The sequence below is a fragment of the Corticium candelabrum genome, chromosome 21 (genome assembly GCF_963422355.1).
Source record: "Corticium candelabrum chromosome 21, ooCorCand1.1, whole genome shotgun sequence".
Classification (NCBI taxonomy): Eukaryota; Metazoa; Porifera; class Homoscleromorpha; order Homosclerophorida; family Plakinidae; genus Corticium; species Corticium candelabrum.
Window position 1 is genome coordinate 3115396 of NC_085105.1, and position 27858 is coordinate 3143253.

Below are 27858 nucleotides of genomic sequence, written 5' to 3' on the forward strand. Positions count from 1 at the left end.
ATTATAATTAAATATATTTTGACATGGTATCGCGCTTCACTAAGTTCGTTATTCAATATGTCATTGATAGTAACTAGGAACAACTTGTCTGGGAAACGACTCTCCTAGTGCAGAATGGCACTGAAATCGCTTGTTCATTCTTTTCGCAGTTTAACGTCTTTTAAGGCAGTTATTGCTACTGCTGGTGTCGGTATCACATCTGTGTCTGTAATGTGGATGAAGCGTCGCTCGTTTGTGTCGGCCGAGCAGGCGGCAAGCGGAGCTCTCCATCCCAAGGAGTTTCGATGGTTTAAGTTGAGTGAAGTACAGCGTATCAGCCACAACACAGCTCGGTACCGCTTCGAACTGCCTAACCCAGACGATGTGTTGGGACTGACAGTAGCCAGTTGTCTGGTGGTGAGAGCTCCAATAGGAGAGAACGGTCAGTATATGTATATGTGCTACTACTAGTAGTGTGTCTTGAGTCTACCTTTCTGCTGTTGGTGCTTGCATGATTGCATATTGGTGTTATTGCTTGCATGATTGGTCTGGCTACCGAGGTTAATTGAAATTCACATGTACATGTACTATGGGTGGTCGGGTAGCCAGGGATGTTCATGGTCATGGTGATGGTGCCAATTGTTGCATCCGCGAATGTACCCATAGTGGATGTAGAATAGACATATAATACAGTAGAGTACACCACATGGTGTCAGGAGTGAGTTTGTGAGTGAGGTAGTTTTGAGTGTATGTGATCATGAGCGAGAGAGAGAGAGAGAGATGATGGTAGCCTTTAGGATTGCTGCACCTCCTCACTTTGATTTTGCCCAACCAGACGGTTGACGGTTGGGAGACTTTGATCTGCCGTTTGATCTTTGTTGCCTAGGCTCCATGCAGGCCTGACATGGGAATCTTATTCATTGGATGCGGTAATATCAACTTAGCCGATTTTTCAAGTTTTGGACTTGGTCAATTTGCTGATAGATCACTATTAGTATTAATCAAGTATCACCTGAGACCACTTTGGGGCCACAATGGCACCAGCCATTATTATTGAGGTCTAGTGATGGCATAACTTCTTTGAGCAAAAAATTCTTTGACTATTGCCTTCATTTTGGTGTATAATGTTATACATGAGTAGGTCGACCTACTGTCTTGACTCAGGTGGGAAAGGCTTCTGACTTTGATATGTCATCATGTGCTGAGGTTTGAGTGGGATATTTCAGGTGCTTACACCATAAGTTGGTGTCACATCCGGTGCTTCTGCGATTATATATCTGGCCCATGTCTTAGAGATAGGCATGGTGTGGCTTATAGCTCTCACAGGAACCCAGCCATTTGCCTGGGGACGTGACCATTAAATGGCAGCTTTTCCATTTTGCTGTGTGTGTGTGGTGCGTGCATGCGTGCATATGAGTGTGTGTGTGTGTGTGTGTGTGTGTGTGTGTGTGTGTGTGTGTGTGTGTGTGTGTGTGTGTGTGTGTGTGTGTGTGTGTGTGTGTGTGAAGATTCACGTGTGCTCACTTTTAGAAAAATATGTTGTTCGCCCTTACACACCAATCACACTGATTGATCAACGTGGGTTTTTTGACTTGCTTGTCAAGACATACCCACAGGGTGTCATGAGTAAGCACATTGCATCATTGACACCTGGTGACAAGCTCGAGTTCCAGGGACCATTCAAGAAAATTGATGTGGCACCAAATATGAAGAAACACATTGGAATGATTGCTGGAGGAACAGGCAAGTGATCTTGTATGCAGTATGCTGCTGTTTGTCTTTTGTTTGTCATATTCATACATAAAAAGGTCTCATTAATTAATTCATATTACATGTACAATGTACACATGCATGGAAAATTTATTTTTGCCGGACCTGGGAAAAAGGAGAGGAACAATATGTTTAAACTACCATAACTGTACGTCCAATGCTGTAACTAGAGTGGTTCATCTGTTGCTTTATTTTATGGCTATAGCTGGTGACCAGATCTGAGCGATAAGTAATACGCTTCACATACGGGTACTTACTAAACTGACCAAATTATAGCCATTGGCCGTATCAACTGTCGTCCAATAGCGTGAACTTTGAATCTATCATCTCCATAAGAATTAAGAACGCGTTCAAACTTCGCGACCACATAAAGATAACCGAAATAAGACAATATACAGTGATTTATGTTGATTACTTCGTTCTACAGTATGTTAAATTTCCGTTTCCCCTCACGTAGCTATAGGTTGCGACCGAAATCGATGACTTGTTTCGCAGGGAGAAGTTAGATTACAAATTCCTCTCGTACAAGCATGCCCTATTGTATCGAGAACATTCATCTATAGTTTCATAGCTAAGAATGCAGCCATCCCGAAGTTGAAACGTTCACGCAATTTTGTGGAATGTAGTCACACTTTGAGTTTCAAATTTTCTGTCTAACGGATTCTTCAATTGTTGTGTGTGGTGCCAAGCACAGCAGTATGACTATTGTATTCGACTATGATGATGCTTGTTAGAGGAACCGTGGCATAGTGTTCTATAGTAGTAATTGTTTCTAGGTCTCACACCCATGCTGCAGGTGGTAAGAGAACTCCTACTTCGTGCTGAATCATCAAACATGCTGCTAACCCTAGTATTTGCCAATGTTACCGAAGACGATATTCTCCTTCGTGACCAACTCGACCAACTAGCTGAACAACATAAAAACTTCAGTGTCCACTATGTACTAGAAAAGCCACCAGCCAAGTGGCAAGGCAGTACTGGCTATGTAACAGCCAACATCATTAATAAGTATTTGCCATCTCCTGGTTCTGACATTGTAATCATGGTATGTGGTCCACCTCCAATGATGAAGGCAATTTCAGGAGACAAAGTTAGTCCCAGGGAGCAAGGAGAAGTGGAAGGTCTGTTGAAGGATTTGGGCTACACAAAAGACATGGTATTCAAGTTCTAAGATTGGGTGACTAGCAGTTATCATTATGCAATGAACTACGAGGTAGTAGATGAGATAGAAATGACATGTGTACATGTTTGTTTCAGTTAGTAGGTACGGTTTGTTTATATTGTGGTAGGACATGTTTACTATTTGTATGAGCATCACTGGAATAATGGCAAGCTTTAGATTGTTTCATTTTTCTATGAGACTGTTAGCCCATGGCTAATAGTTTCTCTGTAGAGATGTATGGTTGGTAAGATACATGAACAGAATCTACCAGTGCATGCATTCATAGTTCTAGCGTGTAGACGAGCCAGCTCCATTTTGCTCTTGATTTACCATGTTAGCAATAAAGGTGCATTTTCCAATGAAATTGTTCTGTAGTAGATCCTTGACCTGTGTATCATGTGATCAGTACTAACTTGAATCAGGGATAGATGGCATCTTGTAAAAGAAAGCAAGTGCTGTACCTATTAAGCACAAAGTATTACAAGTATAGATATCTTAGCACCATCAACACACACACACACACACACACACACACACACACACACACACACACACACACACACACACACACACACACACAAATGGACAATGGACAAATGTCAAGCCCTCCACGTCATTCGCGAATGACGTCACCTTAAGGTTAGTTGCGGAGATAGCTCCCCCTGCCTCTAGAGACAGGGCCTCCATGCGCTACGTGGAGGCTTAGGGCCAGCACAATCCACCTGGAGCTTGGCCAGAGTCATCCAGGGGCACTGACTATGGCGCAGCTTTGGGACTGGACACCAAGGCCCACACGTACCCGTCTGCTGCATGATGTTACTGCCAAGCCAGCGGTCATGTCCACCCCAGTCAATGACCAGGTACTCATTTATATTCCTGAGTCGAGAGAAGCAATTGTGTGTAAGTTTCTTGCTTAAGGAAATTATGCCATAGCTCGCCATCACTGTGACTTGAACCTGCAATCCTGCAAGGTCCCGGATGTTTTCATTCCATAAATGCACTCTCTAACCAACTGAGCTATTGCACACACACTCACTCACACACACACACACGCACACACACACACACACACACACACACACACACACACGCATGCACAAACATGGACTCTCAAGATAGGTAGCATCTACCATCAAAACATAAACATCAAAATCCAACTTTGAGTGCATGATGGTCAGTCATCACAAATGGTGACCATGTAACACAATCCAATAGTAATGATAGGGAAGTTGGAAGTAGTAGTTGCATAGATGCTAATTCATGATAGCTGACCAACAAGCTACAGCATCACCTTCCATATTGATCAGTTGTTGAACTTGTGTACTCTCTCCAAGCAGTATAATCAATGTAATGGATGATAATAGTTTGACTGCAGTGTGAATCGAGTTTGCAGCTGAAAACATGAATACAACTACATATGATGATTGGACTTGCACCTAGTAGTAATTGGTGCTAATAGTTATGTGGATCCTTAGATATAAAAATTACAGCAATAACAAATTTCAGTGGGGCAACTGCTCTAGTCACATGGCAGGTAATCACTTCAACTTTATCATGCAGATATCAGTGGTGTGGCTGGGTCTCCAAATTGAGGGAGCCAGCTGCTATGGTTATAAGACCTAAAGACCTTTTGTCAGCTGTCTAGAAGGTCGCACCTACTAATATTGGAGGGTCAAAGCCCAACCTGACTCCATATTGAGTGACTTCACTGCAGATATGCTCCCTATAGCTATATAACTTGTCTTATCACACATACTGTACACATGCACATGGCATATAAATATACACATACCCAAGAAAGACAGAGAAGCTGTCATAAACCAAATCCCTGTCCAGCCAATTGCTCTGGATAGTGTAGTAGACAACAAAGCACTAATAGGACCAGCAACAGCCTGCATGGAATGAGAATTAGAGGTCTATACAGGAATTACTAATTGTACTATTATATTATATTATTTTTGTTAATTAATTTACATCAATGCAGGTTTTATATTGATTTGACTGACAAACCTGTGATGTAAAGACAAGACCATAATTGGCAGTAAAATACAATTTTCCAAACCTGAAAATTTCGAATTAGCAAAATAATGTTATTATAAACCAAAAGTCTCTTTTTGTTAGTTTCCTCTACCTGGCAGTTGCAGCAGGGAATAGTGAATAGTTTCCGCCAGCACAAAAGAAAAGCAAGCAGACCCATATAAAAAACATTGGCTTTCCACCTCGTGTTGTTCCTTCAAATGACAGGAGTAAGGCAGTCATCAAGCTTGTCATTGAGATCATGGCAATCTGTTGGATGGAACCGAATTAACCAATGATACAACAAAGCACTGAGATCTACATATGCATTCTTACTCTGAATGAGAAACGATCAGCAATGTAACCCCAAAATATCCTGGAGACAGCATTGAATGGGGCAGAAACAGCACCAACAATGGCCAGGAAGTGGTCATTATTAATAAATGTTAAACCAAACGCCTACAACATGAATAAGTAAGCCATGCATATTTGTATTTTGATACGGTTTGTATGTAGAATAGATATGTACCTAGGTATGACATGGGCAAACACGTTGAACAATGACAATCTTATGGTCATTATCATTGTTCAACATGTTTGCTCACACCAACACCTTTGATGCACCAGCATAGTATATACTATCAGACCCTTAATACTACATTAATTGTACTTGGAGTGTCGCTTTTCAATTGGGATTTATCCAAAAAAATGCAAATATGTGAGCAGCTGCTTCATTAAGACATTCCCAGGAATTCTCCAGTTGTGCAGACAATGGGACCATTAATGTGTGGCACTATTGTGTGTAACTTACCTTGAACAGAGAGGAAAGCAACACGACGGTTTGTCCATTGCATAGAAACATGAACCACAGAATATAAAATGACACTTGATGAAATAACTGACGAGGATGAAATCCTGGTTGTTGATTGATTGCTTGTCTCGAGTTTTCATCATCTTTTGCTAAATCTTTGTCACGTTTATTGAGCATGGTGCATTCTGTCACTGATTCAGGATCGCATTTATCCAGCTACAATACACATATCATAATCAATAGTCATATATCATAACCAACTACTTTTATGTCCAATGTGAATCACACAGATGTAGAGTATGGCGATGGTTTGAGTTCCTCTTTGGGATCAGAGAGAAATATGCAACCAATTATTTGAATGACAAAGTAGATTCCTCCCAATAGGAGAAAACTCTCTCGTGTTCGGTGCAAGACGTCTTTATTATCAAAGTATCTGTTACATTACAAAGAGCACTGAAAACATGCATGCAAAATATTACTTAATTATGTAAAATAATACTTCTCTGTGGGGTCTTCTGGATTTGCAGTAGCACGCACATTGTGAGGATTAATATAGGCTGTCTGTACTTGATCAAAAATAAATGCACCAGCACCAAAGCCAGCAACAACAATGCCAGAAGCTAGTCCCTTTCGGTCAGGCAACCACTGCAATAAGAATGTCCAGTTTCCCTACTGATGATTAATAACTATTGCAATCTGAATACTTACTCTCATTGCACAGGCCACTGGAGGACCATAGGCAAAGCCAATACCAATGCCAAACAGCAAGCCATATGTCAGCAATGTAAGCCAGAATGAGCTTAGGCTGAAGTATGTCAGTGTAACAGCAGTACTGAAACAGGCAGGAGTTAATACCAATATCCATAAATTATTGATTGATTGATTGATTGATTGAGTGATTGATTGACTATATTTATTTTGCACCAATAGCACAGTAATGACATATGGGAAGTAATACAGAAAAGAAAGAGAAATTACGAAGTAAGACAATCTATATGATAACTCTTCATAACTAAACTGGCAAAAGCCATCTAGGCCTGATCTATAATATTCCTGGCAGAGGTCCATACTCAAGAGGCTCCTTCCATCTGTGTGGCTAGGGTTAATTATCTGTCTCATCATATCATGTACATTGTGTAATGCATGATGTAAACATACAACCTGTACTTGGAGCACCTTTCAGATGCTTCCTTAACTCATTATTTGACCCTGTCATGTACAGATTCTTGAAAAACCTGTCCCAAGTCCTTTATGAATGGCCTTCCTCCAAGTGCTGTCTAACATTTTGGTATAAGGACTTTTTCGTAAGATCCCATAAGGTGGCCACCATAACTTAGCACTGGGAACGACTGAACATCTAGAACTCTCTTCCACACATCTTCCTCTCTAGAAGCACGACCACTTCTCACATCATTCCACAATGAGCCCAAATGACATAAAGACTCCATAACTGGTATATGACACCATGCACCCTCAATCACAAATCTGCAGTTTTGTTTTAATAGATTGGCTGTCACCACACTCTCCTTAGCAAATCTCTCACATACCCCAGCATTGTCTGAATTCCAAATTATTCTTTTATGCTATAATTATTAGAGCTATCTATATTTTATTGAAAACTACATATCACAAAGATTTGTTACCAGCCCCAACCCCAGGGTATCCAAAAACTCAACCACATTGCCATTTAGTTGTTTTCTTAATTAATTATACATTACTGTTGACATTCAACTTATCACAAGATCAATCTATATACCTCATGATTATACATCCAACAAAAGTGGTCAGACGTGCTCCTAGTTTCTTCTCGATAATCCCACCAATCCACATGCTTGCTCCATGACCACCCACCGTAAGAGCAAATATCCAAGTAGAAGTCTGCACAGATCCGGTGTGTACACTAGCTTGCATGCATTTCACATCAAACAATTCGAGTAATGACTTACTGCTACTGTTAGGGAGTGAGGAGTACCATATTCCCTGATGTATGAAACAATGTATGGAGCCATGTTGCCTGGAGACACAAAATGAAGTAATGTGTACAGTACTCAGAGAAGTAGACGAGAGCTGCCATTTATTCTTATTAGTACATCCAAAAATCAAGAATTCACATGCAAATCACGTCTTAATTTAAGTATAATATATAATTTATAGCTAATATCAGAAATATTTAGAACATTACAAGTGATTACAGCTAACTTACAGATGGATATCCGTGCATTCTTATTTCATGCTCGTCACGTACTGGGAAATGTTTGGAACATAAACCCAGAAGTAGAGGCCTCAACTTAATTGTTTACAACTATCAGCTTTGTCACCCACACCTATAGACCAGCACCCAGTAGTCAGACTATCCACCCAGTAGTCAGACTGTCCTCCCTGTCCATGCATGCAGCTGACTCCGTGATCAAGAGTCAATCAGCACAGCATTATGGAGAAGTGCACATGGAGTTTACCATGTTCCTAGGTTTCATAACAATATTAATGTAGCGAAAGATTGAAGTCTAGACCTGTACTCACCAAACGAATAGAGAGTACCCAAAGTTAAGTGCACGAGAAAACCAGCAATACACACAACTGTCGCACGTATCGTATGTCGTGTATTTTCCCCTCTTCTTTCCATTGTCACCTCAATACACCATAGGAATACTTGTACCTAATAATAATATGCCGGATATCTAGAAATCCGGGATAATTCCGTTTTTGTGACCCGTATCTGTCTGGTGTGTGTGTGTGTGTGTGTGTGTGTGTGTGTGTGTGTGTGTGTGTGTGTGTGTGTGTGTGAGTGTGTGTGTGTGTGTGTGTGTGTGTGTGTGTGTGTGTGTGTGTGAGTGTGTGTGTGAGTGTGTGTGTGTGTGTGTGTGTGTGTGTGTGTGTGTGTGTGAGTGCGTGCGTGCGTGTGTGAGTGCGTGTGAGTGTGTGTGTGTGTGTGTGTGTGTGTGTGTGTGTGAGTGAGTGTGTGTGTGTGTGTGTGTGTGTGAGTGCGTGTGAGTGTGTGAGTGTGTGTGTGAGTGCGTGTGTGAGTGCGTGTGTGAGTGTGTGTGTGTGTGTGTGTGTGTGTGTGTGTGTGTGTGTGAGTGTGTGTGTGTGTGTGTGTGTGTGTGTGAGTGCGTGTGTGTGAGTGTGTGTGTGTGTGTGTGTGTGTGTGAGTGTGTGTGTGTGTGTGTGTGTGTGAGTGCGTGTGTGTGTGAGTGTGTGTGAGTGTGTGTGTGTGTGTGTGTGTGTGTGTATGTGTGTGTGTGTGAGTGCGTGTGTGAGTGTGTGTGTGTGTGTGTGTGCGTGCGTGTGCATGTGCGTGCACGCGTGTGTGTACATCATGATTAACTGACAAAGGCTTTTAAATCAGTTAATCGTGAAGTTCTCTGGCAAATTCTGTGAAGATTGGGTTGTCCATTCAAGTTTGTCAATTTGATTAATTAATTAAACAATTACATGAAGGAATGTCAGCAAGAGTCATCTATGGTGGGGGGAAATCAGAGCGATTTTATGTGCAAACTGAAGTGAAACAGGGTTGTGTTCTGGCACCAACTTTGTTTGCTCTCTTTCTTGCAGCACTGTTAACAGGAATGAATCATAGCATAGGAGATTGAGGTGTGTCTGTACAGTATCGTATAGATAGATGGCAAATTCTACAACATTCGGAGATTTATGGCAAAAACCAAGACATCAATTACAAAGTTTCGTGAGTTATGATATGCAGATGACTGTGCTCTTGTAGCACACTCTGGTGAAGAAATGCAACACATAGTTTCCTGCTTCAACAATGCTGCTGTGAGCTTTGGCTTACAAACTAATATAAAACAGACAGAATGTTTGTTTCAACCTGCTCCAGGAGCAGAAACAACAGCTGATGATATCTTTGTTTCTGGAGAAGCATTAAAGAAAGTATCTACATTTTTTTATCTTGGTAGTGTCATCTCTGATAATTGCACCATAAATAATGACGTTGCTACATGCTTATAAAAAGCAAACAGATGATATGGTGCACTTCAAAAGAGGCTGTGGAGTCAAAGACGTATCAAAGTAAAAACTAAAATAAAAGTATACGAGGCAGTCATTCTTACAACTCTTTTATATGGGTCACAATCATGAACGGTTTACAGGAGAAACATTAAAGAGCTTGAAAAATTCCATCTTCGTAGTCTGCGTCGTATCCTGCGAATTCATTGGAGTGAAAGAGTGTCAAATAGTGAGGTTCTGAAACGATCTGGAATGACAGGGATTGAATGTATCATAACAAAATAACAACTACAATGGGTCGGTCATGTCACAAGAATGAATGACAGAAGGCTACCAAAACAAGTGTCCTATGGACAGTTGTTAAATGCCAAGAGAAGAACTGGTGGCCATAAACTTAGATTAAAGACATGCTGCGTCATCATCTGCAGAATGTGGGCATCAATCAGGACAATTGGGAGTCGCTGGCGTCTGATTGTTTGGTTTGGAGGAAGAAAGTGTCATCTGGTCTGAAGAAGTTTGAGGATGAGAGAATGAAAAATTAGAAGAACGACGACACACACATCAGCAAATAGCTCAAGGAGTAATTACAAGTCAATATGTATGTGCCATCTGTCATCACGATTGTCATACTCATATTGGTCTCTATGCACATGAACAAGCACACAAACGATGGTTGAACTCTAATCAGTAGAGAAGTCGTGAACTCGTACATGAGCAGTGGACAAAACCTAGAAAATAAAAATGAACGCGCGTGTGTGTGTGTATCACACGAGGGCCTTGGCCTGGATACGAGGCTACTGAAACTTCTGTAGAACACAGTGTAGTCCTCCATGACACTCAGTTCTGCAGGGCCTACATCTAGGTATGTTGAGTTCAGTTTTACGTCTAATCCATGATATGTTGTACACTTCCAGTGACCAGGACATTCTACAATATAAGAAAATTAAGGTACACTAATAGTAGATAGTCTGGTGAAGGATCTAAAGTACACAAACAACAAAGTATTCAAGTCAATCATTAAATATAGCCAGCAGTCATTATTTAATTTAATTACATAAATAGATAATTAGATAGTATGTGAGATAGAAATGATGGGTACATATAAATTTGCTACCGTCAGGTGTTCTTTGTGGCATCTAGTAGACATGTTCACTGTTTCTGTCTGCACTGTTTGAATAATGTCAAGCATTTCTATGAGACTTTCATTCATGTTTACGAGAATCGTTTGCACTAGGCTTTGCCTACATCCTGGGTATGTACAAAGGGATTCTTGGGATGAAGGAGCTAGTCAAGTACATATATATTTTGTGTGTGTGTGTGTGTGTATATATAGATATATATACACACACACACACACAAAAGTTCTCTTATCGTTGAAAAGGTATGGCCAGTTGTTGAGTTTTGTAGCTCTAGTATGTAAATTAAACCATCAATCTCCACATGGCTTTAGGATCAAATGCAATGCCTATATTTCTGCAGTGAAACCGTTTATAGTAGATCCACCACTTGCCTGTGATATCTACTGATTTTCCACTGATACTCATCAGACAAGCGAACTACTAAGTATAGAGCTGCCTACAAGGCGTGAGAAGACTGACACAAGCAATAGTGTTGTAATATCATTTTTCCATATACACGCTGTAGTAACAGTAAATTGTTACTGCCTGTTGTCTATCGTAAAAATAGCAAATAAATTAACAACTATTGAAACTATCTGTAAAACGTAAATTGACTAGCACACTTGCTAAGGTACTGTTCCAACCACCACGTCATGTTGGTTGTGGTAACCTAGCTTGAAATAAAGGTAGTTGGCATCTTATAGAAGAAAGCAAATGTTGTACCTATAAAGTACAGCATAGATAACAAGTGTATATCTTACCATTAGCAACACACACACACACACACACACACACACACACACACACACACACACACACACACACACACGCACATGCACATGCACGCACACATACACCCACCCACCCACACACACACCCACACCCACACACCCACACACACACACACACACACACACACACACACACACACACACACACACACACACACACACATCACATCACATCACACTACAGCCCTGTGTCTACAATAGTTGCTACAAACTGTGACCATGCAACATAATCCAGTAATGTCAAATGTATAGTAGTGATTACAAAGTAGGACAGCTGTCGACCATGGTAGTGAACAGACCAGCTACACCTTCACCCTCAGTTGCATGCCATCGTCAGCAGTAATCAATGCATTAAATATCAAGTAATACTATAGTTCTGGTTAAATTTAGCAGTCAAAAACATAAAACAAGCATTGTGATTGGGCTTGTAGTCATTGATACTTGTAGTCATCGATGCTGTAGATTGATTAGACGTAATACTATATTACAACTTAGCTCTATTCCTACTGAAATACCTAATAGTTACAAGGCAAGTAAATATGACAGTGTCTATGCATGTAACTGCTAGAATATCACACATACGGTACATACACATGCACATGGTACATAAATATGGTTATACCCAAGAAAGACAAAGAAGCTGCCAAAAACCATATCCCTGTCCATCCAATTGCACCTGAGAGTGTTGTAGACAACAGAGCGCCAATAGGACCAGCAACAACCTACAGAGAATGAGTGTTAGAGAAACAAGTATGTTGTATGTTTGAGCTACAATTTGCAGATCAAACAGCTGAGCATTGTTTGTTTGGATTTCACTTATTTCATCTTAATTAAATTTAATTAAGTGCTAAATTACCTACTTAATTCATGTCTTATTGCATTGATTGAGTTTGACAATATGTGACTGACAAACCTGTGATGTGAAGACGAGACCATAATTGGTGGTGAAATATGATTTTCCAAACCTACAAATTTAACAAAATTAGCAAACTAGGCTTAATTAAGCGAGACTGTTCCTGTGTTAGTTTCCTTTACCTGGCAGTTGCAGCAGGAAACAGTGAAAAATTTCCGCCAATACAGAAGAAGAGCAAGCAGACCCATATAAAAAACATGGGCTTTCCGACCAGTGTTGTTCCTTCAAATGACAGAAGTAAGGCAGTCATCAAGCATGTCATTGATATCATAGCAATCTGTTGGAAAAACCAATGAACCAATGATACACCAAAATCTTTAGGGCTGCATGTCCATGCATTCTTACTCTGAATGAGAAACGATCAGCCATGTAACCCCAAAATATCCTGGAGACAGCATTGAATGGGGCAGCAACAGCACCAGCATCAGCCAGAAAGTGGTCGTTATTAATGAATGTTAAACCAAATGCCTACAACACAGAAATAAGAGAGGCATGGTATATTTTGTTCGACATGTCTCTTACTTATAATATTAATGTATAAGTGTATGTGCACTTATGTGTACAGACATATATTCAGACATTCGCATTTACTTAGTGGCAGGTAGAGGCAATTATCACTGATACAGGCAATCAGTCAATACTCGTTTATGTTAAGCTTAAGATCAATTAATTTTAGTTGCAAATTCGAGTGTATTTTGTCTAATAAACTGAATTAAACGAGAATGACACAGTCCAGAGTTTTTTCTAATGTGCAATTATAAGAGTGAAGTCTCAACTGCGTCTACCTTGAACAGAGTGGAAATGAATACCACAGCTAGTCCATTGCACAGAAACATGAACCAAAGAACATAGAATGAGACTTGCTGAAATAACTGGCGAGGACGAAGTCCCATTTGTTGATCAATTGCTTCTGTAGAGTTTTCTTCATATTCTACTGAATCCTCGTCACCTCCATTGAATACAGTGCGTTCTGTCACTGATTCAGAATCAGACTCATCTAGCTATAATTGACAATGGCATAATCAATACTTGAAATAGTTTAAGTGCAATGTGAATTACAGCTGTAGAATACGACGATGGTCTGTGTTCCTCTTTAGGATCAAATAGAAATAAGCAACCAACTATTTGAATGATAAAATAGATCCCTCCCAATAGGAGAAAACACAATCTTGTTCGATGCAAGACATCCTCATCATCAAAGTATCTGTTACATTAAAACAGCAGTGATAACATGCATGCAATGCACTAGGCAAATGCACAAAATGATACTTTTCTGTAGATTCTGGTAGATTTGTAGTAGCACGAACATTGTGAGGATTAATAAAGGCTGTCTGGACTTGATCAAAAACGAATGCACCAGCACCAAATCCAGACACAATAATGCCAGCAGCTAGTCCCTTTCGACGTGGCAACCACTGCAACAAATGGCCCAATTTCTCCAATGACAATGAACTCTTGCAAATCAACTACTCACTCTCATTGCACAGGCCATTGGAGGAGCATAAGCAATGCCAACGCCAACACCAAATAGTAAGCCATATGTTAGCAATGTGAGCCAGAATGAGCTTATACTGAAGTATGTCAGTGTAACTCCAGCACTGAAAGCAAGCAACTATTGACCATGTAAGGAAACAGTTTATTTGATTAATAATTAAGATATGCATTTTATCTAAAAGTTTATTGAGTAAACTTTCCTTTCACATTACTGTATTTATTAATCATTCCAAGGCATTCATACTTACTACTGTCAACACATAAATTAATTATTACAAACTAATAGTAGGATCTACAGACCTCATTATCATGCATCCAACTAATGTTGTTAGACGTGCTCCAAGTTTCTTCTCAATAATCCCACCAATCCACATGCTCGATCCTTGACCAGCTAGCATTAAAGCATAAATCCAACTAGCAGTCTGCACAAAACAATTGTTTAGTGTGTAACATTATTATATAGTACCAGTAATGACTTACTGTTACTGTCAAGGATTGAGGAGTGCCATATTTCCTGATGTATGAAACAATGTATGGGGCCATGTTGCCTAGACAACAAGAGTAAGAGTGATGGGTAAGAGTAACAAGAAAAAGAATAATGACTTTTATATATGAAAGTACATTAATTAATTAAAGCACTAAATTAAAGTAAATCATTCACAATCATCAGCTCAATACCAATAAAATTATTTGGTGATTAAGAGGTACTTAACACCTGACCCCAAGTGTGGTGTGGAAACAGGCATCAATGTCAGTACAGTCAATTCAATTTCCCCAATATCCAACATGTTTAATTAACAAATCAAGACAAACTATTAAACACTTGCTATACTGTGTGCCTTTCTTCAATGATAATGGGACCAAGCAAATAATAATATCTGTAAATTTAACATATGGGAAATTGGTTGTTTTAATCATGTTATGCTAGATTCACACTGTTTGAGAGCTGCCATCTGTCCAAAAGCTCAGAAAGAAGTGAGGCAACTTTTTGGCTATAAGAGCTCCTACAATGAGTCTAGTAATCAGCCAGGACAAACTTCGTCAGCAGGTATATATATATATATATATATATATATATATATATATATATATATATATATATATATATATATATATATAAGGACTCAAATTTGTTGAGTTTTTGGCAAAGCTACTATTGCCTAGAAAGATGTGTTCTATATATATTTATTTAAATGCTTACAGCAAGATGCCAGCGTTAGACCACATCCAATGAGCTGGAATGAATTTGGCCATGTTTGGTCTGCCACAAGACTCCCAGCTGACCAGTGGAGCATGGTCTAAAATTTGTCAAACAAAACTGGTAATTGCAAAAGCATAATTTTGATAATGGTGCCGACCACAGGTGTAGAACTACCCAAATTTTATTGCATTAATAGCTGCATTGGGTATCAACATCATATCTTGGAATCACTCAGTCAATCGACTGATTGTCAATTGTCCATTGTCAGAAAAAAGATTTCCGGCTATCTAAGTGCACCTTTGGGTATTATGATATGCATCCAAGCTCTACAATGCATATTATTATATCTGACATCTGCAAAGGGTGATATACTGTTGATTACAGAACATAGATGAAATGAGACTATACTACAAGACTTCCATTCTTATTTCATACATATATGTACTTGCATGGGAAGCAGTCCAATCTCATTTGCACTCAATTTAATCAATTCAATTCCAGTTTGGAACTCTTGGCTTGGAACAGTCAACTTTGTACACGTACAAAAACAACACTTATTAGCGCTTTAGTCTCCCTAAGCTTTCAGTTGTCATACTTCATTGAAGACATTCTACCAACATTGTAACAAGTACTAGTTATAGTACTGTCGGATGTCACTTATCTATAGACATCCAGAAGATTCAGAGGGTTTACCAAAGTTGATCTGTTTGAATACTAATTTTGATAATTTTGTTTGAGAAATTTAGATCCTGCACAGCTACATGTATAATCCTTGCAGCACTAAGAACAACATTTACTCTTTCATGCACCTGAACAGCAGAATGCCCATCATTTTTCCACCACCCAGGAACAGTGACGTTAGGACACCTAACACTACCCAATTTATTGGGATACGATGACGTCAAGATCATGCGGCACTAAACACTCTTTCTCAGCCTCCCATCACTTACGTCTAGACTTATGTCTCAGCGCATATCCTACTTAGCTAGACAGAAAGCTTTTCTCTAGTCTGGGCTCACGAATTAGTCACACCATACCTCTACTTGCTAACTGGCTTGCAAGGCTAAAACTTTGGAGGGTTAAGAGTGCAGCATTTGGAGGAGTCCAGACACAAAATCTGTGTACACGTCCATGTGGTATGTAACACGTACAGCAATGTAGCAACGCATGTCTCGACTTCCTACTCACCATATGAGTACAGAGTACCCAAAGTTAGGTGTACCAGAAAGCCAGCAGTACACACCACTGCCGCACGTAGCCTGTGACGTGTATCGGCAAAATTTTCTGGTCTTCTTTCCGCCATTTTTCAATGCCGCCCGCCGCGTCACTGATGTACTAATAGCTGCCCCTCGCTCATACAGTAGACTAGAAATTATGAACCACACACACCACATACGGGCTTTTACGGCCAATACAAGCGTGTTCTCGCTTTATCGAGTTTACGAACTGCCCTTCGTCGTTTGACCTAGTTCTGCATCTGTTGGCTTTAAAATTTTGTTGTTTGAGTGTTAACGTTGTAGTCCGGCGGACTACTGTCGACTCTAAAAATAGACTAAAAATCAAGTGATGGCTGCCGCAATCACTGAAGAACCGAGCAATGGAAGCACGAAGACGCCCGGAACAAGGTAGAGCACTTCTCGTTGACAAGAATGAAAACAGCGGTTCGCAGTTCGTTGAATCGCCTTTCCGCATCCGACATTATTGCAATAGTTGCTGGGCATTTACTCTTGACTTTCTCTAGAGTTTACAAAAAATGTTGTCCGAACAATAAGGTACAGTGTACAGTAGATTTGCTGCATGTCTGTTGCGTATGGCGTGTTGACGACCGCTTGCTTACGTCCCTCAGATTACCGTCTACGTCGGAAAACGAGATTTCATCGACCACAACGGCATCGTCGACGCTCTAGGTGAGCAGTTCTTGTACACGCTAGACGACGTCGCTCTGTATCTGGCGTTTGTGCTTGTTAGATGGTGTAGTACGAATCGATTCCGATTGCATCGAGGATGGAAGTGACAAGAAAGGTGCTTGACGGTTTTGTTATTATTCTCAAGTCGTGACGCTTGTTGAACATACGCTTTGTCGTTTATAGTGTTTGTTCAAGTATTGGCTGCTTTCAGACACGGCCGTGAAGATTTGGATGTGTTGGGTCTGTCGTTTAGAAAGGATTTGTTTGAAGAGAACGTACAGATTTATCCGGTATCTCGGAATACGCCTCAAGTCCGTTTGTCAAAACTCCAAGAGAGACTGATTAGGAAATTAGGAGCGGATGCGTACCCTTTCACTTTCAAGGTATCATGTCTATATAGAGAGATACTAAATTGGATTTGCTTGTGTCATCCAGATGAACTATAGTGTAGGCAGCTAATTTGGTATGAGCACTAAAGTTGCGGCTATTTCTGAATGGTGGCGTTTATGTTACTCTTATGGGTCTTGCTCTTTTAGTATCTTCAGATCTGTTAGAAACAGTGTTAACTCAATTCTCTATCAGTAATTGCAATCACAGTAGTATGGTATAATTGGCAGAGTTTGGTGGAGTTAGAGTTTATAGAAGTCTAATTCATGTAGGAACTTTAGGTGAAACATTTCACTCTTAGCTGATTCAGGCACCACTGACTATTAGGTGTGGGTGGGGTATGAGGTTTACATCTGTCTAACATTTCTAATTAAGTAAGTCCTTCTGCTGGATTGCTGGATTGTACAGGATTCATAATGTAGACAGTTGAGCTGGATTAGTGTAGTGTGTACACAGCTTTAAAACATAATAAATGCTGTCTGGCTAAACATCAAAAAGGAGTTCTTAGAGATGTTACATTATGATGCACACGTAAGAGATCCTTGAGTATGCTATTGATTAAGTTCTTAGAATATAATATCTTGTTGACTAGAAGTTGTTGTGCATTTCTAGCTACCTGCTTGTATCCCATCATCTGTCACTTTACAGCCAGAGGCAGGATCTACAACCAAGGTTATCAGTACAAGCTGCCTCTTGAATCTTTCTTGCCTATAGTTTGTTGTTTGGCTTTAGCCATGTGGAATTGATTTTGAATTACGAGTATTTGTAGCCAATGAACCTACTGATAAGGCAGATAAGAGGTAAGTATTGATTTACTGAGTAATACCCTGTTTCTGGAATGGGTTGAATATTACCAAGTTGTAGTGATATTGGCTGTCATTAGTTAAGCCATGATGAACTTTTTGTCTTTGGAGAGTGGCAGGTGTTGTTATATGTGGAACAAAACTAATGTTAGTTCCTGTTTCATATGATAACTAATTTAATTTGGTTCAGGATGTACATACAGGTGTGTCATCTCTTGCCTCAAAGTGAGGTCTGGTGTCATTATTTGCTTTGAGGCTTCTGTGTGTGTGTGTGTGTGTGTGTGTGTGTGTGTGTGTGTGTGTGTGTGTGTGTGTGTGTGTGTGTGTGTGTGTGTGTGTGTGTGTGTGTGTGTGTGTGTGTGTGTGTGTACACACGCACGCACGCACCCTGCCTGCCTGTGTGCATGGTGCATGAGTGGGTGTGTGCATGTGTGCAGGTGGGTAGGTGAGTGTGTGTGACTGCTGGGTGTGCATTAGTGTAATGCTGATTAATAAATTTACATAATTTACATACACACCTGATTATTTTTCAATAAATGGGAGCAAATTGCAACCAGAGGAATTAAGATAAGAATAAACATCCACCTGATGTTTGAAGAATAGATACTCTAGTTTGGAACAATGCTGAGTTTCATGTTTGAAAACTTGTAGCTTAAAGCTTATCAATTTTTGATTAAGGTCTACAAACTGCTTTTTAGGCTGATTTTCAAGGCCTGACATTATCATGATGTGTTCAAGAGGATGTAGTAAAACCGTACAACCACACATTCTGAGACATACTTAGACCAAACAGTTTCTTGATCATTTTGATTAGAAATCTTGTACAACTGAGAACATCTTACACCAATGGGACGGCTGTTTCAGTCACTGAGTGGGGACAATCAGGAGATGCCACATTGTATACATGTACACATTGTTTTGTGGAAATAAAGTTGTACTAGCGTAGGAATTGCACTAGCACCTAACCTAGGCGAAGAAAACGTAAAAATTAACTTTCACCAATCGTCCATTATTTGGCACGTACCATACACTCGTCTTATTATGCTAAGTATATTACACTCTAGCCAGCGCATTTTGCACTCCACGCATTCTTTGTCGTTGTATTCAGAGTTGCCCCCATCTCACAATCTCACTGTAGGGCAGGTCCACGTGTTACTCTAGAGACAAAATGTACACACACGGGCACATGCACACCCACACACATAAAAACATGCACACACACACATGCACACACACACACACACACACACACAAACACACACACACACACACACACGCGCGCGCGCGCATGCACACACGTATTCACTTGAGTCAGTTCTGTCTGCTAGCATCCCACTACCTACGCTACACGTCATGCAGCGAAGAAGGCTTACTCCGACTATAGCGGGCGCATGGCTGGCGAAGAATAACGTACAGCGCATCTTACACTGTACCAGTTGACAGTGGCTGTCGAGCGCACATCCGCATACTCGGTTAATTGAATAAACAAACCGTCACACATCTCATTTGAGGCCGCCAAAGTCTCGTTTCTGGAGGTTGGAGGCATTCGGCTCGACTGTTCATCTCTGACAGCCAAACTTGACCAGGCCGCTGTGTTTTGCGACGTTCGGGGACCGGCGTCGTGTCAATCGGCGCATTACAGACATCTATCCAGACAGACGGAAACGTGGGTTGGCGTATTATAGTATAGGATGGTAGGGTAGGTGTGAAAGGACATGATGTCTGAGACCTGGTCCAAGTACTAAAATCAATCCATATCTTCAACCTTTTGTACAAAGTTTACTTTTCTAATGGTACAACCAATATGCATATATTGATTGATTATGTTACTGTTATTGTCGCAATGCTAGAGAGTGCTAAGAGCAGTGGGGTTGCATAAATTGGTACTATGATGTATCATTTGCATTTAGAGACTGTTAGGTCAAAGAGCTGACTATATGATTTCTGCTGAGCTGAACTATTTTACACACAAGCTACTAAATAACAGTTTATTGGACTTCAGTCCAAATGGTTGGTTGGACAGTCCATCTCGTAACTATTATTTTAGGCTTAATTAATGACAGCAGTAGCTTTAATTAAAGTAAAGGGAGGCTTGTATTTACTTATAAACTCAACGTTTGTCAATGCCTTGTGAAATAGTGTAGTTTTACAAGATTTACTAGTGGCGTATTTGTAGTCATGCATATGCTTATTTTATAGGAATTTGGTTCGATTAGTAATCAAGAAATTAACTCATGCTTCTCAATCACCATCTGACGAACAGGTTCTGAAGTGTTTTGTGCTAGTTCTTATAAAGGTTATTTTATACAAAACTTGTTTGTCTTTTGTTTTAGCCGACAGCAGAAGTGTCAAAACCAGCATTATTGGGAGGGTCTTCCTTACAAGTGGAGGCTACTCTAGATAAACGTGTAAGTTTGGCTGATAGGACAGCAGTGATAAAGTAATTAGTTGCTGAGTAGCACAGCCTTATATCTGTTGGCTCAAAGTGTTCATTCTTTATGATAGCCTTTTAAAGCTGATAGACTCTTTTGCCTTCATTGCATGTGCATTAGGCACCCACTCTAGTTTGGCAACTCACAAGTTTTTTTAGAGGCTTGTTTGAACAGGATACTGATAGTCTACCCAGAACAAAATACTTTTAGGTAACTAGTATTGAGTTTGCTCAGGCAAAGAAGAAACTCGTAGCTAGTTAATTGGTATAGACTAATAGTGCATGGATGACTTGGTGCTCATGATCCTAAGCATACCCTGATATAGCCCGGATGTGCAGGTTTAATTATGGAAGTGTAAGGTGTAAAAGAAGAAACAGTAACCTTTAGACACACTTGTAGAAGTTGCTCTATTGTATCCTGGCAGTGTAGCCATCCATATGTTCTGGCATATTGTTATTGTTATTTGATGTGCTTAATTTGTGAAACGAAGCATGGATATTGTATTTTAGTATTAGTTGTAGTCTGAGTAGTGTAATGTGCTTGACTTACAAATTTCTATAGTACTACTGAATTCAGTTGAAGTTTAGAATATAAGCCTTTTTTCAACAATGTAATATGTGTGATTGCATAGCAACCATCGATGGCATTGTAAGAAGTTTTGTGGTCATGATTTACATAGTCTGTAATTTGACTAAATTAGAACAATTATAAGTTACCATATGGTAATTGTCATTGTTTGATTACCTTTGTAGATGTATTGTCATGGTGAAGAAATCAAAGTTCATGTGAGTATTCAGAATCGAACTGGGCGGCCAGTAAAGAAGATCAAAGTTTCTGGTAATGTGTTGTTAGTAATCTTTGTAAGACATTTTGTACACACCCAAATCTTTCTTTAGCAAGGCAATTTGCCGAGATTTGTCTTTTCTCTACTGCAAAGTACAAGTGTGTCGTTGATGTTGTTGAAGCTGAGTAAGTAATTAGGTTACACTATTTATCAGCAGTTTTGTGATTACTGGATTTTGCAGAGAAAGAATTTTGCAGGGCAATACTTTTCATCAAACTTACACGTTATGTCCGACACTACAGAAGAATCGAGTATAGCAGCTGGAATTACTTCTATTTGTTTTTTATTCACTTATGGCGGTTTTAGGATAAACGAGGTCTTGCTCTAGATGGCCAGCTCAAACATGAAGACACAAACCTGGCTTCATCGACTGTGTAATGTGGAAGAATCACTATTGCAGGTTTTAGATCAATTTGGATGTTCGTATGTTTAGGGTTGATGGTCATGTTCCGACGTCGAGTGAAGAGCGGCAGTGCCTTGGAATTGTTGTAGAGTATAGAGTCAAAGTTCGATGCGTTGTGGCTCTAGGAAGGTAATAGTCTCATGTTGAAAGTGCCAAGCTTCAATGTTTGTCAGGTTTAAGTTAACCAACTAATTGCAGTGTTTAAAGCGATCCTAGAGACTAGCCTTGATACCAACAAAGTACTGTATTTTGGCCGCCTGACTATAGCGTCTGTATTCAGGCCAATACTGTCCTGCTAGGGAGGATTGTTGGCTGTAGATCTACAAACGGAGTCAGATATCTTGTATAAGTTGTTAGTTACAAGTTGATGCAACGTTTATTAAAACCATTTCCAACTTTGTTACTGTGTACCAGTTGCATGGCGTGTGTACTGTACTTGCCACTTGAGCATTGTATACATTGTGACGTGTAGATGAGTGCTAGTTGTTTATTTGTTGTTTATTCTGTCACTGAACATTGTATTTGTGTCTACAGAGATGTTACACTGGAACTTCCCTTTATACTTAGCCATCCCAAATCCTTTGATCCCTTATCATCAATCCAGGATCTGCCACAATCGAATCCTAGAGTAGCAATGCAGAGTGCAGTAACTCAATCTCTGTTCACCCTTGCTGCTCCCATATTGGGACCTCGGCCTGAGCAGAATGGCAGAGATGCTTATAATGGAGATGGTGGGGCCAACGTTGGATTTGCTGCTGAGAGTGCTGCAAAAGCTGTGGAAGCTCGATTTGTCGAGGGAACTCTTATCCTTGTAGATGAGTAAGTAATGGCTAAATATGTACACAGTTATGAAGTTTTGTGTGTGTGTGTGTGTGTGTGTGTGTGTGTGTGTGTGTGTGTGTGTGTTGTGTAGGTGTGTGTGTTGTGTAGGTGTGTGTGTTGTGTGTGTGTGTGTTATGTGTGTGTGTGTGTGTGTGTGTGTGTGTGTGTGTGTGTGTGTGTGTGCGTGTGTGTGCGCACGCGCACACGCACACACATTTCTGGTCAGTTATTTTATTCAACTGGGATTAGGAAGTTACGTTCATCAGCTTGAGAATGATCTGATGCCTTTAGTCGTCCTTGCATGTGCCATCCATGCATGTGGGATCAGCTAATGCAATAAAATTTACTTAACTTAATTAACACATGGAGATCATCTACATGTGCTAAGTACATTCTATTGCATTACTTGACTGATGACCCAGATTGAGATGTGGCTTGTAAAGAAGAACTACTCTGCTTGCTAGGGTAGTTTGCTCAGAATAGTAAAACCAACTACCGTATAAGATGAAATATTGGTGGGGAATCTATTTTGGAGGTTTGGCAGATGTTTCAGCGACTGCCAATATATTTCGCCATTAATTTGGCCACCTGGATATGTTGACGTGATGTCACGTAGTTGTCACCCACGTGAATCAGGCATCAATGGCAATGTGGTGGTACCTCACGCGGATGAGGCCACAAGATGGTAGGTAATCCTGCTTGCCCGTCTGTTGTGCCTGTGAATGAGGCGGTGAGGCTATGGATGAAGCTGGACTGTCACGTTCACGCGGGTCTCGTTCTTTGCACTGACACAGCAGTTCGTTGTCGCTAGGCAGTAGTTGGAGACCAGTAAGTTAGGGAAATGTGAGCCACGAACACATCTATCAATCACAAACTCCTTCATGACCACATATGGTAAGACATATATTAGTTATCAAACAATGATGTCCAACTGTCCAACGGCCAAAATAAAATCCACCAATATGCTTTGTCCATCAATTTCTTAGCAAACCGCCAAAATAAATTCCCGCTAATGTTTCATGTTATACGGTATTCTGGAATACCAGTTGAATGACTACTTACCTATACAGTTAGTCCAGAATGGTTGGAGTAGGCCAAACGAATACACACCAGTTGTCCTAACACCCACACCATCATGTAATGAATGGATAACAGGTCTGTTGTTATTAGTCTTCACCATTAGTGGTGAAAGACAAAGAGTGGTCTTTTTGTCTTAACGAGCTGCAGCCTTTTTTATCTTAATGAGCTGCAGCTGTATAGGCTGTTATTTGTTCCCGGTCTTGCAGTGGGATTTGTTTACAATCATATCCTCTCCTGTCTCACAACATCTCTGCTAGCCTTAACTTTAGTCTATGTAATACTATGCTGTAGTGTAATATTGTTGTATGAAAAACCTCAGAATGAGCCTTTGCGTGTCATATTTTTCGTATTCTAGCACACTTCCAGCACCTGAAGATGATGACGACGAGTTGGTATTTGAAGAGTTTGTGCGGAGTCGTGTCCACGGTGGCGAGTCAGAGGCATAGGAAATGAATGCTCTGCTGGAATGTGAGGTTTCTGTACGTTCTCTTGTGACATAACAATAAATTAGTCGGGAAGACAATGTAATATAGAAGTTATAAACAGAATTTACTGTTACTGTCGTTGGTGTCTTTTTTTTTGTGACATTGCGCTTAGTTACAATGATATCTGACACCGTGTAGCATAATAGCCATCTGCACTGGTATTGTGCCGTTCTGACAAATGAATAGACTTGAGCTGGGCTTCCCCAAACTGGAATTGTCCAAACTCCTATGTACAGCATTGATATTATTGCAGCATCAAGTTGATTTAGTATCTAGTAATACGAACCTGGAAGATTTGTATAGCATCGAATGACTCTCTGTACTTTCGTCGATGAGTTCTGCTGCTCTCTGCCTCGAGTCTTTGTTGCTCTTTCCTCAACTTTGTGTTCATAAGAGTAACGTGCATTTTGACGTCACCGTACTCTCTCTGCATTATGTGAGTGTAGTCCTGCTGCATGAGTCCTGCATCAGTAAAATGCTTTACGAGTTGGTCTACCAAACATTGTAATCTGGATCAACAATTCTGTTAGACTTAGTCTCATTACTGAGTCATAAATGATACCTGTCCGATCCATCGGCTAAAGAGACTTTCCCGTAGAGAACGTCTACTGCCGAAGGATCGTCGTTCATGTATTCAAGTCCTTGTATCTGTATAATGGCTGGTCGGCCACATAACTCACTTTTGACGACAGTCCTTGAGCATTCAGAAAGTAAATCACAAGCTTTCTCCTATATACCAGACAATGTACTTACTGATGTTTCTAACTGAAACAAAGTTCATTATTATTATTAAACAGTGAAAATGTTTATGGTTTACGGTTTAGCGTAGCTTGTATCTTTGCAGAAAATGCACAATACTATGAGATGCAGATTATTCATATAGATGTTCACATCTCTTTGTATAATACTGAGGCTGTGGAGATGCATGCTTCCATGGGGTATGCTATATTAATGGCATCACAATTACACTGTACCTTCAAACTATAGTCTCACTGGGACAACCTAATCTCGTTTCCTTTCCTTGACATCTTTTTCTAACTCAAACGAACAGGTTGGGCTGTCTCTGTGTAAGACTCTGCAATGCTCTTATTATCACAAAAGTTGTTATTTATCTGATTTCTGAAATGAAGCAATGATGATACTTGTGTTAGTGTGTATCTGTACACTGTGAAGTATGATCACAGAACAAGAAAGCATCTGGCTAACTGTCACTCGTTACCCACATGGATAGCAACTAGTAAGTCAGGGATCTCATATTGTTGGGCATGACTTTAGAGAATTGATTCTGTTGGGATAATAGTGTTTGGAATTTAGGAGACTATGGATGAAGCACAAGAATTACTGTTGCATATGTGATGGGGGTTGTGTTTCACTTCTAGCCTGTAGGTCGGTCAACTAATGAATGACATAAATTTGTTATCAGATAATCTTATAATTGTCACATTTCTGGTAAGCAGTGCAACTTACTTCTTCCTCGTGAGAACACAGTTTTAACACTCCAATTGTTAGGTGCAGCTTGTGTGGATTTTGAAAAATCGATGAATCCAGTCCTTGTGCCTGGTTATCATAATAAAAATATTTCATGTTAGTTGTACAGTGTTGGGAATGGTATAGATTACATGAGCACACGTAGTCATGACTGCCTCTTTGAACTGTTCAAATTGTTTCATAATTGAAGTTGTATTAAGAGGAATAGATAGGAAGTGAGTCCATTCATGTCTGGAACGCCCTTCATCACCAAGCATCTGAACACGTCTTGTGGCAGCCAATACACCACTTCGATCAGACCCTGTGATTACTAAGAAATAATATTAGCAATAGACTCTGCACATCATGCGTGAGATTATGCAGTGTAATTCAGTTTAGTGAGTATAAGATGCTGTTTACCTATTATATATCTATCTATATATCTATCTATCTATCTATCGATACATATATATATAAGAGATTGGTTGTCACATTGGCCCCATTCTTTAGTTAAATATTTTATATGTGATCCAGTGGACTCCACTCGTATTGCATTTGTCCTATGCTATGAGGCTGCAGATACATGTAACTTTGGGAGTGGAATCCAGATTGACAATTAGTGTATGCCCTTGGATTTCATATAGGCTTGTACATGTATGTCATACAGTACAGTGTCAGTGCTTGACTGTTTCCTTACAAATGCAGCAAAGAAAGTGATTTGTGCACATAGAGGAATAGCAGTAAATTATAGAATGAAGAAAGGTAAAAGTGTGCCATTGTTGGTTTCCAGGACAATCTGGTACTGTGATTGCATGCTTTAGTAGTTGCTCCTGCTGTCAAGGAAATAAAACAGCCACTTTCTACAATGACTTCAGTCTTGTTTTTGGTTCAAACTTGACCATTGAACAGGACGTGATGTTTGCCACCAAGTCTGACAAGAAGTATGTTTTGGTTTGTTTTTTAGAAATGAAATGCTGGTCTGTGAAGTCATAGCAATGTAAGATATATAATTGGTGCCAGCTGCCAAACCCTTTGAAACACATACTCATTTTCTAGACCATTCATTCTGTCAGTTTCAGGCTTCGAATTTGGTTTGAGAATTTGAGACTGCATCCATTAAGTTGCAGTTCAAGTTGTTTGCAGTCCTAATCTGAAAATATCCAAGTCGGTAAAATTCCAGAATGTCGATCTATTTTTGTAATTACACTGCACATGCCAAGTTCAATATTTGTGATTTTTCTTAATTACCAATATTAGCAGCTGCAGTTGAGCCCTTGCTTGGGACTTTTATTGAAGTTTTTGTCTCACGTTCCAGTTGTTTCTTTGTCTCGCCTTGCCTTCCAATGATGAACTTATAGAAGGCACTTGGCAGTGATAAACTCACTTGGAATCCTTCTGATGTTTTTGTTAGGTGACTCGTTTCTTCATCATCAGGTATATCTTCTAATTGCAGCTGACTTGCAACTTCACCTGCAGAAAACACAATATTCAAGAAATTGTGCAAATTAAACCAACTGATTTGAAATAAAATGCACACGTGTGTGTGTGTGTGTGTGTGCGCGCCAGTGGTGTGCGTGCGTGTGGTGTGCGTGCGTGTGTGTGTGTGTGTGTGTGTGTGTGTGTGCGCCAGTGGTGTGCGTGCGTGTGGTGTGCGTGCGTGTGTGTGTGTGTGTGTGTGTGTGTGTGTGTGTGTGTGTGTGTGTGTGTGTGTGTGTGTGTGTGTGTGTGTGTGTGTGTGTGTGTGTGTGTGTGTGTGTGTGTGTGTGTGTGTGGTGTGGTCTGTGTGTGTGTGTGTGTGTGTGTGTGTGTGTGTGTGTGTGTGTGTGTGTGCGTGCGCGCGTGAAATCTAGCAGACCCACACACCAACCTGCTCCAGTTTCAAGCCAACGATCTGTTGATATTTCATCGTCAGTATTGACTGGATTCTTTCGATACAACCTTCCGTTCAAATGGAAAATTTCTGGTCGAAGAATGTCGTCCATATGTATTAGCCTCGGATTCCAGATAATTCAC

General features: G+C 40.1%; 4 protein-coding genes across 7 annotated transcripts; 2 read left to right on the forward strand and 2 right to left on the reverse strand.

Moving 5' to 3' along the window:
• The first annotated feature begins 36 nt into the window (after window positions 1-36).
• Window positions 37-3097, forward strand: LOC134196912 (uncharacterized). Its single transcript, XM_062666133.1, has 3 exons — window positions 37-421; window positions 1510-1722; window positions 2526-3097. The coding sequence occupies exons 1-3, from the start codon at window positions 115-117 to the stop codon at window positions 2918-2920; spliced, it is 915 nt and encodes a 304-aa protein (XP_062522117.1). The 5' UTR covers window positions 37-114; the 3' UTR covers window positions 2921-3097.
• Window positions 3098-3228: 131 nt separating this feature from the next.
• LOC134196850 (uncharacterized) lies at window positions 3229-16543 on the reverse strand. The gene is made up of 26 exons (XM_062666071.1): window positions 16404-16543; window positions 14495-14562; window positions 14315-14436; window positions 13995-14118; window positions 13790-13935; window positions 13580-13724; window positions 13306-13521; window positions 12866-12988; window positions 12643-12797; window positions 12521-12572; window positions 12230-12329; window positions 11492-11539; window positions 10503-10625; window positions 9398-9462; window positions 8259-8394; window positions 7685-7752; window positions 7495-7616; window positions 6447-6570; window positions 6238-6383; window positions 6027-6171; window positions 5739-5954; window positions 5264-5386; window positions 5043-5197; window positions 4922-4973; window positions 4704-4803; window positions 3229-3372 (listed from the first exon to the last, which is right to left on the reverse strand). The coding sequence occupies exons 1-26, from the start codon at window positions 16516-16518 to the stop codon at window positions 3320-3322; spliced, it is 3042 nt and encodes a 1013-aa protein (XP_062522055.1). The 5' UTR covers window positions 16519-16543; the 3' UTR covers window positions 3229-3319.
• On the forward strand, window positions 16207-24592 carry LOC134196910 (arrestin red cell-like). 3 transcript variants are annotated; one of them, XM_062666130.1, is made up of 17 exons: window positions 16207-16351; window positions 16736-16840; window positions 16957-16987; window positions 17062-17122; window positions 17184-17237; window positions 17306-17505; window positions 18122-18181; window positions 18242-18309; window positions 20512-20575; window positions 20646-20720; window positions 21497-21581; window positions 21641-21713; window positions 21770-21839; window positions 21895-21962; window positions 22022-22120; window positions 22526-22810; window positions 24249-24592. In XM_062666130.1, the coding sequence occupies exons 2-17, from the start codon at window positions 16782-16784 to the stop codon at window positions 24337-24339; spliced, it is 1443 nt and encodes a 480-aa protein (XP_062522114.1). In that variant the 5' UTR covers window positions 16207-16351; window positions 16736-16781; the 3' UTR covers window positions 24340-24592. The 3 variants fall into 3 exon arrangements, with proteins under 3 accessions (XP_062522114.1, XP_062522113.1, XP_062522112.1); XM_062666129.1 differs by lacking the exon at window positions 16207-16351 and having other exon boundaries at window positions 16629-16840; XM_062666128.1 differs by lacking the exons at window positions 16207-16351; window positions 16736-16840 and having other exon boundaries at window positions 16849-16987.
• On the reverse strand, window positions 24464-27843 carry LOC134196911 (activating signal cointegrator 1 complex subunit 1-like). 2 transcript variants are annotated; one of them, XM_062666132.1, is made up of 8 exons: window positions 27713-27843; window positions 27094-27315; window positions 25998-26176; window positions 25846-25935; window positions 25059-25107; window positions 24941-24986; window positions 24665-24887; window positions 24464-24604 (listed from the first exon to the last, which is right to left on the reverse strand). In XM_062666132.1, the coding sequence occupies exons 1-8, from the start codon at window positions 27825-27827 to the stop codon at window positions 24491-24493; spliced, it is 1038 nt and encodes a 345-aa protein (XP_062522116.1). In that variant the 5' UTR covers window positions 27828-27843; the 3' UTR covers window positions 24464-24490. The 2 variants fall into 2 exon arrangements, with proteins under 2 accessions (XP_062522116.1, XP_062522115.1); XM_062666131.1 differs by having other exon boundaries at window positions 24941-25107.
• Window positions 27844-27858: the final 15 nt, after the last annotated feature.

What these genes read in the sequence shown, in the direction of transcription:
- LOC134196912 (XM_062666133.1), top strand. Translation starts at nt 115, where the DNA reads ATGGCACTGAAATCGCTTGTTCATTCTTTTCGCAGTTTAACGTCTTTT. An exon ending in AGCTCCAATAGGAGAGAACG is followed by an intron (nt 422 to 1,509) that starts GTCAGTATATGT and finishes GCTCACTTTTAG; the next exon opens with AAAAATATGTTGTTCGCCCT. An exon ending in AATGATTGCTGGAGGAACAG is followed by an intron (nt 1,723 to 2,525) that starts GCAAGTGATCTT and finishes AATTGTTTCTAG; the next exon opens with GTCTCACACCCATGCTGCAG.
- LOC134196850 (XM_062666071.1), bottom strand. Translation starts at nt 16,518, where the DNA reads ATGGCGGAAAGAAGACCAGAAAATTTTGCCGATACACGTCACAGGCTA. An exon ending in GGGTACTCTGTACTCATATG is followed by an intron (nt 14,563 to 16,403) that starts GTGAGTAGGAAG and finishes CTTGTTGTCTAG; the next exon opens with GCAACATGGCCCCATACATT. An exon ending in AGCTTCTTTGTCTTTCTTGG is followed by an intron (nt 11,540 to 12,229) that starts GTATAACCATAT and finishes TGTACTTTATAG; the next exon opens with GTACAACATTTGCTTTCTTC.
- LOC134196910 (XM_062666128.1), top strand. Translation starts at nt 16,865, where the DNA reads ATGAAAACAGCGGTTCGCAGTTCGTTGAATCGCCTTTCCGCATCCGAC. An exon ending in AATCACCATCTGACGAACAG is followed by an intron (nt 20,576 to 20,645) that starts GTTCTGAAGTGT and finishes CTTTTGTTTTAG; the next exon opens with CCGACAGCAGAAGTGTCAAA. An exon ending in CGACACTACAGAAGAATCGA is followed by an intron (nt 21,840 to 21,894) that starts GTATAGCAGCTG and finishes TGGCGGTTTTAG; the next exon opens with GATAAACGAGGTCTTGCTCT.
- LOC134196911 (XM_062666131.1), bottom strand. Translation starts at nt 27,827, where the DNA reads ATGGACGACATTCTTCGACCAGAAATTTTCCATTTGAACGGAAGGTTG. An exon ending in AACTGCAGCTGCTAATATTG is followed by an intron (nt 26,177 to 27,093) that starts GTAATTAAGAAA and finishes ATTATTTCTTAG; the next exon opens with TAATCACAGGGTCTGATCGA. An exon ending in TTAGCCGATGGATCGGACAG is followed by an intron (nt 24,888 to 24,940) that starts GTATCATTTATG and finishes TTGTTGATCCAG; the next exon opens with ATTACAATGTTTGGTAGACC.